At 39.5% G+C, this 13,529-nt stretch overlaps 1 protein-coding gene and 1 non-coding gene across 2 annotated transcripts; one reads left to right on the top strand and one right to left on the bottom strand.

The window, feature by feature from the left end:
- Positions 1–448: 448 nt before the first annotated feature.
- Positions 449–10,297, top strand: LOC111344535 (transport and Golgi organization protein 6 homolog). Its single transcript, XM_022951775.2, has 12 exons — positions 449–1,802; positions 2,404–2,516; positions 2,678–2,840; positions 3,098–3,165; positions 3,924–4,030; positions 4,470–4,921; positions 5,777–6,009; positions 6,119–6,341; positions 7,011–7,370; positions 8,115–8,353; positions 8,674–8,787; positions 9,203–10,297. Exons 1-12 carry the CDS (start codon positions 479–481, stop codon positions 9,380–9,382), a joined length of 3,576 nt encoding a protein of 1,191 aa, XP_022807510.2. The 5' UTR covers positions 449–478; the 3' UTR covers positions 9,383–10,297.
- A 2,004-nt stretch (positions 10,298–12,301) lies between these two features.
- On the bottom strand, positions 12,302–12,375 carry Trnat-agu (transfer RNA threonine (anticodon AGU)). The gene has a single exon. It is a non-coding gene; the product is annotated as a tRNA-Thr (tRNA).
- Positions 12,376–13,529: the final 1,154 nt, after the last annotated feature.

Raw genomic sequence — 13,529 nt, 5'->3', positions numbered from 1 at the left:
TTTGTGTCTGTTTGTACTTCATGACTTAAAAAATGTAAGCAATACTACTGTTAGTGTTACATTTTCAGTAGGATGTTATTGTACACTGAGGAAAGGAAGTGCTTTCCTCACCCTCCACCTACGTTTAAGAAGTGGAAGTTTTCTTAGAATATTGCCTTTCAAGTTAACTTGCGCCATCAGTGACTATTTCCTCCTCCTCCTCAAATTTAATCAAAGATCTGCTCTGTGTTTTGGAGAATGTTGTAGGAAAAATCTTTCCCCCTTATTTACGTTACCTTTCTCCATTTCCATATTCACTTAAAAGAAGAGTGTTACACCACTGTTACTCAAATTATTCTAGAACAGCTGTTTGAAGCTTGTAATGCAACGTTTCAGCTAACGATAGTGTTGCGTGACAAGCTTCTGCAAGATTTGCTGAGCAGTGGTCGTCTCTGTTTTATGAATAGGCTTACATGACAGACCGACCGAAACTTTTAAAATGGCGACAGTATTAGAAGCCTTCTCCTATCTTCGAACTTTAACCTCGAATCCACCTGACGCACAGGCATCAGAAAAGAAGAAAGACTTTGACGAGATTCTTCTGTCTAATATGCAGCGTTTAATGGAAACTCTCCGTGAAAAAGGAAAATTTCCGCAGATAGGGCGCCGATTACAAATTCAAACAAACACGCAAGTAAGAGAACTGGAAAAGTGTTATCATACATGCAATGGAACTACAGAGGTTGTTGAAAAACTTCATACAGATAAAGAGAATCAGAAAAAGGAGGATTTTTCAAATCTCAAAGATGGTATTCGGTGGACTTTCGTAGAAACATGTTTAGAACTTTTAAACCTGTTGAAAGAAGCTTTGATCGGCGTTGCAATCGATGAGCAAGCTAGCGACAAGGTAGATTACCAAAATAGTGGAAAACGGGGTGATAAAGTACCACGGTTACCCCCAGACGCTCTCGGCGTTGCTGATCAAAAGACAGTATTGACAGCTATCCAGTTTATGGTTATATTGGGAATTTGTCCTAATCTGTTATCTGGTGTGGGTTTGCCTGTTGAAAAGCGATCTGGGTTTGCCTCATTACTGAACATTCACTGTAGCATTAAAAATGAAAGGCGCTTGTTTGAATGTATTAGTACGCTTGTTGACTGTACAGAACAACCTTCACTTGGTGCACTGGTTTTGTCAAGGCATTTAGGAGATGTACTCGCTGGGCTTATGCAGCTTTGTTATGCACCTTTTACTGATTATTCCAAAGACAAGAAAGGCTCAACTGCTTCTACACATGGGAAAAGGGATTACTTAGGTTCAGGTACTTCTAAAACGGTACATGATGGCTTTTGTGGGGATCCTAATTCAAGTATTCAAAATCCTCATGGCACAACAAAAACTGACTCAAGTGCTGAACCTTCAACAAAAAGCACCTCTTGTAATAAACTTGATCCAGGTGCTCTCTGTGCACTAAAAAATAATCCCCCAAGCAGGAGAGTGGAAAATGATGAAATGTTATTCATTACCTCATCTGAAAGGGAAAAATGTAGTCAAGATCTTCAAAGAATTCTTGATCGTGTTTACCAGCCAATGGTTATTAGAGATCTTCTGATACTCCAGGGAGGATTTTCAAGTGTTGAGAAACAATCTGCCAAAAATAACACCAGAGAAGCATCTGGTCATCAAGGAGTGAATAATGGAGGAACACCAAGGCAGACTCCAAGGTGGATGAGCAATATCTGTGGTCAACTTCTTTCTGAAAGGCTTATGAAGAAAAATGGAGTGAAAGCTGTGCTGCATGCTCTTCTTGAACGATCAGCAGGTACAGTTGCCTCTTATGAGGTCCGTCAACTGGGTGGGCACAGCATCTTGCATCTTACCCCACCACTTTGTGAAAAAACTCATTATTTGTATATCTGTTTGAAGATCTAATCAGCAAAGAACAAATAGCCTTACCAACACTCAATAGCCTTACCAACACTCAATAACCTTACCAACACTCAAAAGCCAGACCAACACTCAGGGTCCTTAAATAACTGAGAAGAAAGTGCTGCCTTTGTAATAATATTTGCAAATGGTTAGACTTTCTAGTCTTCTCGGATAGGGACGATAAATGGAGGTCCCATCTCACAATCCCTTGCATGTGATAAGAAAATTTGTGGGACGATAAAGAACCCAACACACTGTTCGAAAAGAGTAGGGCACATAGTGCCCGATGTTGTGGTCTATTGATGGGGGGTATTGCACCTTTGAATATTGTATAGAAAGGGTGCAATATAATTAAGGAATTCATTCATTCATTCAATTACAGAAAGTAATGACAGCTGGGTTTTTCCTTTTTCCTCTCCCCACTAATCATTGAACATGGGTATATTTAATTCAGAATTGAGCTAAGTTACTTGGTATGTCTTGTGGTATTTCAGGTGGGGCCGGCTCTCCTGACTGGAAGAAATGCGATGTCATTGCCAAATTGATAGCAAACTGTCCTAGTCAGGCAGAATCCGTAGAAGAGTATTATAAGTTAGTTTCTCCACAGGTGAGTGGAGTGTAAAATCTACTTTCAGGCAGCAAGTTTTCAGCATGACTTTCTAGTTGAATAATACACAGACTTGATGAACCTTTTCATATATCATATCTCCTATGATTTGTTTTTAGAATTAACCACATGAGTCTTTGACTGTCTTGTCTTTTAAACAGATAATCGAGTTGTTACATGGGCAGAGTGCTGGTGTTGGAAAGCTTTATATGAGGACAGCATCAAGTGTTATTATGGAGATGTTAACTCAGTACCCAGAGCTTGCTCAGAAGTATGTCCTCTCTTCAATTATTAGACCTTTGGCCCAAACAACTGAGAAGCAAGGTAGTCATGAAATTTGTTCACTAAAACCTGAAGGGATTTTGCTTTTGACATATAATCTTAGGAGAATAGCAATATACAGAAACAAGGAACTTAAGAATGGGGTTTAGAAGGAATGGGCCAGTTAGCTAATAAGAGTTTGACCCCTCCTCACAGATAAAGAAAGAGAGCAAGAGTAATGTTTAAAGAAGTAAAGTCAGCTTACAGCTGTGTGGCTTTAAATATTTTATAAGTAACATTTTGATGATGATCACTTTTAGGAGAGAATACAGGGATAACTGCAGTCAATGAAAACAAAGTGGCACAATGTATTGAAGACATTCACAAGGTATTAATATTAATTTGTCTTTGGAAAAACATGTAGCTTTTGTAAGGGGTTTTAAGTTTGGGGCAATCAACCTTTGTTAATTTTTATGTAGCTGAATGTAGGAAATTACTAGCCAGTGGTGTCAGCTGTATTGGGATCAACTTTTTTTTACCTAATACCTGTCAGAGTATTAAGAATTAGATCTGTTAAGAAAAGTTAGTTTAATCACAAGTACAGACTGATTTTGAGCCTGGAAAAACACCCTGTTCAAGATCCCAAATGGAAAATTGCAAATTGTGTTGAGGAATTGAGAACCCATGATTCATACCTCGGGTTATAACACTTAATTGTTGAGATCAAATCAGGGAGTGTTCCCTTACGGGAAGTGAGGGAGGGGAAATTGGTCACATTGCCGAGCAGAGGCCCTTGCGAATTGTTTGTAAAGTAATTAAGGGCTTCTATGTCTCATTGTATAATTACACATTTCTTCAAAGTAAATGCGTTCTTGACTTTCCCAACCATTGCTAAGTATTTAGTAGGTTTTTGTGGTTTTCCACGGATAAACAATACAACCCTGACTGGGTGGATGTCATTCTTAGGGTTACGGTTACTGACAGCCTGGTTGTTATGGTTACTAACAGCCTGGTTGTTATGGTTACTGACAGCACCTGGATTCAGGTTTTGGTCCACTAGCATCGTCTTCCCATAACCCTTGTTCTTCTTCAGTTGATGAAGATATTTTTCCCACATGTAATCATACTCATGGTTTTGTTTTGTAGGTATTTGTTTCCAGTTCACCCAAAAGTGCCCTTAATTTGTTGCTGCCAATTGTTCATCCAATATTTGAGCTCTTCTGTTTCACCAGAAAGGGAGTTTCTCATTTAAGGTGAGCATTTGCGTTAGCTGAAAATGGTGGAAATTTGTAGAAAGGATGGCCTTAGGAAGAAAGGATGGCCTTAGGAAGTAAGAACTTCAATTTTTCACCTGACTTTAGGGAACAGTAATGTATCTGTATAATCAATCTCTACCATGATGAATATGTTTACGTTGCTCATATGACATTAACATGCTGCACTAAACTGTTGAACATGTTTGTAAGGTATACCAAGGTTTGACATTAACTTTTCAACTTACTAGCCAAGTGGCTGGTGACAACTTAGATATTACAACAATTTCAGATTGTTTACTAGCCAAACTAGTCTGTGGAAATCAAAAACCACTAGCTAAAACTGAATCTCTACTAGTCTGTGGCTAGTTGGCTACTGTTAGTGTTGAGCCCTGTACACTATTTATTTTTAAATTATAATTGATCTGTTGATGTTTAGGTCTGCTCTCCAAGAAATTCTTGTCCAAGTACTCAAGCAAGCTGAGCCATACCAAGTACTCCAACTTTTATATACCCTGGCTTTCAAAATAACTCCTTCAGATAATTTGTCTTTATCAAAATCTTCCACAGACAGTGATGCAGCCACAAAAGATGGAACAGAAGTGTTTTTAATTCCTGTTATGAATGAGAATTTTGTGTTTGCATATGGAGATAATGGTGGAGCTGTGATCAAATATCAAAATGATAGTGCTGATGAGGAGCTCAATATAGGTAGTATCTTGGGAGACTTACAAGGACATGACTTGAGTGGCAGTGAAGTCCGAGCCCAGTGCATTGTGGAACTTCTGAGTAGCTTAAAGAAGGATGTTATTGCTGGAGACTTCTTTATTTACCTGATGCAGGGGTTGACAAAAATCATATCAGACTTCTCAGAAGAGATTGACTACAGAGGTAAAATCAATCAATCAATAATCTTTATTTATACACAATAAGTATTTAAAGTGACACTTCGCTTGTGGGGTTGTGTCTAAATAATTAAGTAAGATAACTAATGAATTAGAGAATAAATAGGACATATCCAGCTAAAATCATATCGCTACTTACTACTTACAAGTCTAAAACGATAAAAGCTTAAAATTTTAAAAGACAAGGTGTTACTCTGATATCGTGTAATTATTAACCCTAATTATACTTAAAATCTTCCTCCCTTCTGGTTAATGTTTGAGGGGAGATACAGTCAAAATCAAGGTGTAGCAAAGCCTTAGATCGTCTTGCCATAATCGCATATTTCTTAACATTGTCTATATCATCATTAAGTTGAGGAACCAACGTGTTCCAAACTATTGCTCCTCTACGACCTACAGAGTTCCTCATGTAGTAGGTGTTAAAATGAGGGACATCAATTTTCAGTTTCTTCCCAAGTTGAGATCGCTTGATGTTGTCATTGTTCTTAATAATAGCTGATATAGTGTCTGGAGTCAGGTTATTATGGATTTTTTACATAAGCTTAGCTAAGCTAATTTTATACATAAAGGCTAAAGGGGACCAATTAGCCTTTTTCATAACATCAGCATTAGACATCTCCCAAGTTAGTTCAAAGATAATTCTCGCAGCTCTAAATACCTTGTGGTATGTGAATTATAGATTGAGTGGCAATATTAGCGTCAACTCATTAATTGGGGTCTCTATTTTCGTGCATTTTTAAAATTTTTTAAATTTATTTTTAATAATTATTATGTCCTTGACTATGAAACAGTTTTATTTTTACTTACAGTCAGCTGTTGCTTTGTTTTTCCATTTGCCCAGGTGTGAAACACAATCTTTTGATCCTTCATCTTGTTGGGCTCATGTGCGAAAAGCTAGGACCTTCCATTCTAACAGACACTCCCCACATATTGGCCTTTATAGAGTCAACACTGATACGTGCCTGTGCCATCATCCATGCAGATGAGCAGGGACTGGAACTGGCATTTGTCGCTGAGACTCTCACCATGGCCATTGGGATGTTGTCGGCAGTGCTGAGTGGAGGAGGACTGGAGGTGAGGTGTAAAATCTGAGATGTGATCTCTTTTGTACTTAAACGGGCAATTTTCAACTGACTGTTGTAACTATTTCAGCGAGTGATAAGCATGCTTTGATTTATTTCAGTTGAAAAAAGAACATCGTTCCCATGTTCAAAATCTTTTGCCCTTACTTGAAACACTTGCTGAACAACACCCTTCGCCAGAGGTTCGAGATATGGCCAATGATCTGCGCATCGCCATAGCGACACATGGAGCTGTGTGGAGCCACAAGATGGAGGCTACAGTAATGAACTTCGGGAAGCAAACCGATTCTGCCGGGACGGATTCTGAATCTACAACCGTCAAAGGTGTGAGCACCCATGGTTCCAAATTAATTCAACTTCTTACCTTTTTTCACTTCGGGACATTTGTGTACTACGTGTGAATTGAGTGCAAAGCATACAGTTGTGTTTCATTAAAGCAGAAAACGTTTTGTACTCAATTTGAGACAAGCGATTATAAAAGTTTATAGTGTCTTGATTTGAGACGATTTCTGCGAAAGCGATGGAAGGCCGAAGTATTTAGTTGGTTCATTCCAGACGTATCATGTTGAGTGCGAATTGTGCAAACGTCTCAGATGCGAATCGTTTTGGTGCGCAACATACCTGGAGAGTAACGACAAGAAAAGGCTGTCACGTCTAAAAGTTGCAGCGTTTGGAACTTGACGATATTCCCAGTGACCCTCAAGTACCTCAGATTCTCGAATTAGTGAACGGGGGATCGGGATTTCTCGAGTGAGAGAAGAGTCCTTCACTGGCGCCTTACTGGGATCAAGGGGACAGGCTGAGGGCTGTTTTTTTTTTACTATGAATCGTCACTTTCTCGATAGAGAGGAAAGGATGGATTCACCTCTAAGGACCAACTCCCCCTCCCCCCCCGCTTCCCCGCTTTCCCGCTTCGCGGGCGTGGGGCCTTAGTGGTATACTTCTCCTTTTTTTCATTCTTTGTTTTTTCTTTTTTAATCTTAATGCCTTTAGGAAACGAAAACAGTGAAGAAGATAAATTCGACGAAGCCTTCTCTCAGGTCTGCGATCCTTTGATTCCCGTCCGCGGTCATGGTTTGTTGAAACTAGCCTCCCTCCTCCGCCAAAGGGACCCCAAAGCTGTTCAAGCCACAGACACTTTACTAAAGATCTTCTTGGAACAATTATCTCACGACGACTCCTATATTTACCTGGCTTCCATTCAGGGGCTTGTCTCTTTGGCTGACGTTAGGGCAGATACGGTCATACCACGACTCGCTCGCGAGTTTGTTGCTAGTACGAAAGACGCAGGGATTACAGCAGGCGCCACAAAGGAGGCGAATGACGAGGGGTATTATAAACCAGGTGACACAGGTAAGTTGTTGTTTGATATCTTAATTATCACTTGTTACAGTATTAACCCTTTAACTCCCAAGATCTGATTATGAATTCTCTCCTCTAGCTGATACACATTTCCTTGTAAATTGGTTATGAGAATTTGGTGTTCAATCAAGGTAACAACTTCTACCTGATAAGTTTGTGGATTCTCATTACCTGTTTGCTGGATCATGTATGGATATTATAGAGAGAAGTTACATGTTGATCACTTCTGGGAGCCAAAGGGTTAACTCGTTTTTTTTATCACGAGCGATCCATTCAACTAGCGAGTGAGCAAAACTGTTTGAAACTTTCCTAGGCATTTCATATGGAATCGTTCCTTGAAATAGAGATTTTCTTTTTTTTCCTAAAATTTTATTGAAAGTGGTATCGTCAAGGCAAATACCACGGGTTTCGGAGTGGTCAGGACCTGATCGCGTTTTACACGTTTCTTATCATGTTGCACATACACACACACACACACTCTACACAAATCACGAGTTACGCACGACGCTTCAGCATGAATCTTCCTAATATTAACCATAATGCTTCCAAACTTGAGGAATATTCAACAGTCCTGAAACTAGAATATGACTTACCTCAGCCACATGTTGACCGTGCTTTAATTGGTAGAGCAACTGACCGCAAAATCGACAAGTCTTGGTTTGAATCCTTCCTGTAATGAAATCTAAAAGCTCGTGACAGATGTTCAACATTCTTTCTTGTTTATTTGTTTTTCAGTTTCACGTGGAACAAGCCGATCTACCAGATCTCCTGAATTAAGAATGAAAATCGGAGAAGCACTGGTAAAAGCCACTAGAATCTGCGGTGAACTGGTACCAAGATATTCCCAGCATCTCTTGCCAGCCTTGTTGACTGGTGTCAAAGACCCTGAGTCGTTGGTGCGGGCCAGCAGTCTCTCCAACCTTGGTGAAGTGTGTCAGTTGCTAAGGTTCTCGTTGGGTCCCGTTGTGAACGAGGTTGGTGAGATAACAATTTGAAGTATCATAATTGAATGTGTAGGATTCCTCAGAACGGTGGCTAGAAGAGTATCCTGCTTCATCGAGCATTGTTGCTCTCCTTAAAAGCCGCTTAGACACCGCAAACCCAGCGCTATTTATCGCTTTTTAACCGCAAAAATATTTTTCAAATAATTCGTACTGAAAAAGGATAAAAATCAAAAACACACAAATCACGCATACTAAACGTAGATATGTGATAGGTGAGAAGGTAAGATAGCAGGTTATTATGGAAAATCGAAAAATTAAAATCATGCTTTCATTAATTTTTTTTTCGTTAGATTTTCAGTTGTGTATCCGCTGTACTAAAGACCGACAAGTCGGCCGAAGTCAGACGCGCTACAGTCCTTGTCCTAACTTTACTACTCAGAGGACTGGGGAAGAGTATAATGGAGGTAAGGATAGTAACCCTGCCCAGCAGTCCATTCCAGTTCCTTTCAGCTTTTCAGGAAGTCGTGCCAGGGCTCACAACAAAAGAGAACAGAAGGGGCAACTCACAGTTGTTGAGAGTCTTTTTACCCTGAGTTTTCCACGGGTTTGTCGTCTGTAACCTTTAGTTGGGAATACTACAGGTGTAGGTGGTGATTGGATTTCAAAGCTTCGGAAAACGTCAGTGCTGAGTTTCCACACTGATTGGTCAAGGTTGTAAGGGTCGCAAACAAACTGCTTAAGATTAGCTCATTTTTGATGTATTTCGCTCTTATTTTTTTTATGTATGTTATTTTTTGATGTATTTCTCTCTTATTTTTTTTATGTATGTTATTTTTTGATGTATTTCTCTCTTATTTTTTTTATGTATGTTATTTTTAGGTTCTAAGCTCGACTCTGAAAGAAATCTACCAATTGTTGAAAATAGTGGAGTCAACAGATCCCGATGACGTCACTCGACTGCATGCTCAAACTGCTCTTGATGAACTAAATAACATAACAAGAGAATACTTGTTTCCTGAACCTTCTTTTACAAAACGAATTCAAGTGTTACCTTCATAAAGTCAAGCTTTAAAGTCGTTTTAGGGTCAACAAAATCTATGTCATTTACCAAACACGTTGATAGATATAAAGAATAACTAGATGTTCTATCTGGAGAAAACGTGTCTCTGTTGTTTCCCGGACCAGAGATGACTCCAGTGGCAATGCCTAGAGCGCTGGATGGACCTTGGATAGAGGGGCTGGGATCGATAACGAGTCAAGGTCCTCATGTTGTGTTCTTGAGCAAGACACACTGAACTCCAACGCCAGAACCAAAGAGTCGTCTGCACTTAGTTTTCTTTCTGTCTTGGTTGTAAATGGCAACGTTGTGTTGGCTTAAACATTTTGCAAGATGGTCAATTTTGAGAGGTACTTTTATTTCTCTTGCTCGCAAACAGTTCAGAATATTTCCCCCACCTCCCCCTCCCTACCATTTTAACAGATTTTCCTGACACTTTGCCAGTTCCTACAGATATTCTCGGGCGTAGGGAGGCAGAGCTGTTTAAGCCTCGATCCCAGTCTACCTCTTAAACTTTCAATGCGGAAAGTTCAACAGATGTGCCCTTGGTGGATCAATTGTACCAACTCCTTTTACACTGAACAAAAAAAAAAAAAAAAGACAGGACTTAAAGGTTTAATCTCTTCTTGGGCTCAAGAATAGGTCTAGCCTCCCCTTTTTAACAAGATAATTAAACTTAGCTGACACATGGAATTACTGGCTGTGCTGGGGTTCCTGGCTTTTCTTAACTGAGAATCCAAAGGGGAGATTTGCAAACTCGATTACAGTCAGTTGATTATGGTGTCATTTTCTCGTTATCGTTGTCTCATCTTTTTAATATCTCCAGTCAGACTTAACCCGTGTAATCATCCGCTAAGCGAGACGAAACGAACTTCGATATGTCATAGAAATAAAATAAACGATGTCCTGGGGCACTATTTATATCCAATTTATTTTCGAAAGCTTAGGGCGTTTTACGCTTTGAGTTGATTCCCTGGAAAGTATACACATTTTTTCAATTAGTTAGATGAAAACTTAATGGATGAGGAACTCTATATGCCAACCACACCATAGTTTTACTTCCCTTGTTACCAGACATAACAAAGAAAAACTCCACAAAGAATCAAGCAGAAAGTCGGAAACCGCAAAACTTATAGCAAAAACGACCCCGAATATATAACTCGTGATAAACAATTTTTTGCCGATGGGATTCTAGAATTAAACGTATCAGCCTTGAAGCCTGTGCTACTGAGAAATCAGCTGTCACTATCTTCGTAAGTTACACTTGTCTACGTCTCGGAAAAGAAGAAAAAAAAAACCTAATTCCCTGGGGCTATACGAGTTGACAGCTATACTTTACCTCTCGCAGGCAGCTAATTTAGACAGTTTTCGGATCTTAAGAGGGCTTAAAGATTTTTAACGTTAATTTAGTTTGTTTAATCTTTAGCTTCCGCTTTATCTCTATTGAGGAAATCTTTCGTGAGTTTAGCCATTTCCCTGCGGTGTCCTGGCGTTTTGTAGGCTCGCATTAGCGTCCAAAGTGACAAAGCGTAACTTGAGTTTATTTTTTGCGCCGTTAATTGCCAGTCAAGGTTAAGAAGACGATAATCTAATTTGAATGTCCAGACTTTGCTAGGGAGCCTCTTTCCCTGACAACTTAAATGTCTCCCATCTTGGTTTTACTTTGACAACATTTAAGACCAAAATACTCACAGTTTTGGTTCTCTAGAGCTTGAGGCGGCATTTTCAGAAAAAATCGATTGAATAGAGACGCTTCTCATTTTCTCACCCCTTTTTAAAATCTTACTAAGCTCGCCAAGCTATGCGGGAGGAGAGGAAAATACAATAGCGAATGAATCAGTTTTTGGAGGAGAAGGTTACATTTTTAATCAAAAATATTTCTTTCTAAGTATGATTACTAATAAAAAAAAAAAGTATCCTCGTTCATAAGACAACACTCGTGTTTGTCTCTTAGTGGCTTTCCTTACTTCTTTGTTAGCGCTAAGTGCAAATAAACTACTATGCAGCTTTAGAATATTCTCGGGCAGTAATGTTTCTCGCCTTTGTTGGATGATTTTTAATTAGCACCCAGTATCAACACACAAATACCCTGTTCACCTTATTCTGTCTACGACCGTCTTTCGCAGTGATCCCAAGCTAAGTGAATTATACTCCCATGCTAACCTACTTAGGACGTATTAAATCTGCTCACTAAGAATTTAGTCCAGATACCGCCCCCTGACCCTCCCCCGTCACGCCCCGAATTTGATACACCTTTCTGGAAGACATGATCATATGGCACCATAAAACTTGAGGGAAAAAATTGAATTTCAACTGCGTCGTTGCATCGGTGATTTTTTTTTAGCAAATTTATACTAATGTAAATATTAAGGCGCTCACGACCATCACAGTGGTTGTCTATACCAAGGTTTAACTTGAAATTGTCAAATCAGAATTAGAGAAACTGAATTTTGCGAAACAAAGCAAATTCGCTTATCAAAAGTGGCGAAATTTAAAGTCAATGTTTTTATATCGTATACATCCATTTATTTTCTAGTTTTTTCATGTTATATGTCAATAAAGAAGAAAAGTAACCTTAATAGTTCTCGCTCGAAAATTTTCCGATAAGAGAAGAAAATCTCCAGTAAAATAGGTCCACAGGTTTCTTTCACTCTCATCATGCAAAAGGATAGATCCTCTAATGCCAAAGGATAGATCCTCTAATGCCGACTACATTAACAATAACTGAAACGTAGCCAGGTTATTAAAATGGAAAAAACGGATTGAGAGGACGGTCACACATGCCCAGATAATGCTCGCGAAACAAAGATGCGAAACAAAGATACGAGTCAAACCTAAACAGAATAGTTTAATTTCCTCCTTGACGTCTTGCTGTTCGACCTTCGAAACTCCTGGCTCAACGAAAAGCAAAATTTCCGCGTAGGCACATGGCGGATTTGAACCACCGACCTCTGGTTTACTAGACCAGCGCTCTAACCAACTGAGCTAATGCGCCGTTCCGTTAACAATCGGGAAATTTTAAATATATAAAATCAATGCTAGTTTCTGATTGGGTAAAAGTTGTCGTGGCAACACGACGTTTTCACAACGAGTCATAGTCGTGGCTACGTAAGTAGATGGAGTGTGTGTAGACAATTGTATAAATATTGTCACGGATCAGTTAAAATGTCAAACTGCGTCTTTGAACAATAGACCACCGCACTCACTTGGCCTAAGGGTTTATCACTCACAGGGGGCGATGCGACATCCAAGTTCGCATTATTTACTCTTTCAGTATAATGAATGGCTTAATTTATACACCTTTATCTCGTACTCGACATAAAGAATAATTTATTTTGCTTAGGAGTTCGCGGGAGACAGATGAGAACGATTAGCATGTTTTTCTCGTCTCCGGCGCTTTGAAGATCGATGAGACATTTCCATTCAGACACCGTTTGCCAATCACGAGTAAACACAATAACTCCGTGTCGACATTTAGAGCGAAATGAATGCTGCAAAACACCGGCTGTGTATAGTGTTTGGCTAAAATAGTTAAAGATTACTGTTTTCGTTTTTCAAGTCACAAAAATTTGCATTTCAAACGTTCCTAATTCAGTTCTTCAAAACGCACCGACGTCAAATCCTATCGAGGTTTCTTATTTCTTTCACTGCCCTCGCGACACAGCGAAAACTCTTTGTGATATGATCTTAAAATATGAGCAATTTCCGACACTAATCCCCCGGTTGTAGGATTTTTTTCGCTAAGTTCTTCTGTTTTGGAAAACTGTGAACAGCTGCGCTGAAGAGTTCAAAATTACAAGGCTTTCCGGACGCAGTTGGACGCGAAATAATTCGCTGGATACGTTGAAAAGGCTTGATTTAAAAAGTGATTTGTGAAATCTCTCATGAAAATAGTACGATCTGTACATTTTGCAAGGCAGATTTCGAAAAATCCGATATTAGTTCCGCCATGGAGACCTCTCGTGTTGTATTTTGACTGCGGCAGCCAAACCGGAATCGCCTTATTGCGTTCGACTCAAAATTGACGAACGTCGAAAACGCACGCGCGCAAATTGGTCACGCTTGATCAATTTTCGCGGCTTCGTTTCCCACGTGGGCGTGCATTTGTCGGCTCGCAAACAGACTGTTCCCACCTACTAGGCATTTGGT

This window comes from Stylophora pistillata, chromosome 2, assembly GCF_964205215.1.
Source record: "Stylophora pistillata chromosome 2, jaStyPist1.2, whole genome shotgun sequence".
NCBI lineage: Eukaryota > Metazoa > Cnidaria > Anthozoa > Scleractinia > Pocilloporidae > Stylophora > Stylophora pistillata.
The sequence above is the reverse complement of the archived record's forward strand: the minus strand, read 5'-3'. Positions and strand labels throughout refer to the sequence as shown.

Coding starts and splice junctions, on each gene's coding strand:
- LOC111344535 (XM_022951775.2), top strand. CDS start 479: ATGGCGACAGTATTAGAAGCCTTCTCCTATCTTCGAACTTTAACCTCG. Junction 4,922..5,776: donor AGAAGAGATTGACTACAGAG/GTAAAATCAATC, acceptor CCATTTGCCCAG/GTGTGAAACACAATCTTTTG. Junction 6,342..7,010: donor TGAATCTACAACCGTCAAAG/GTGTGAGCACCC, acceptor TAATGCCTTTAG/GAAACGAAAACAGTGAAGAA.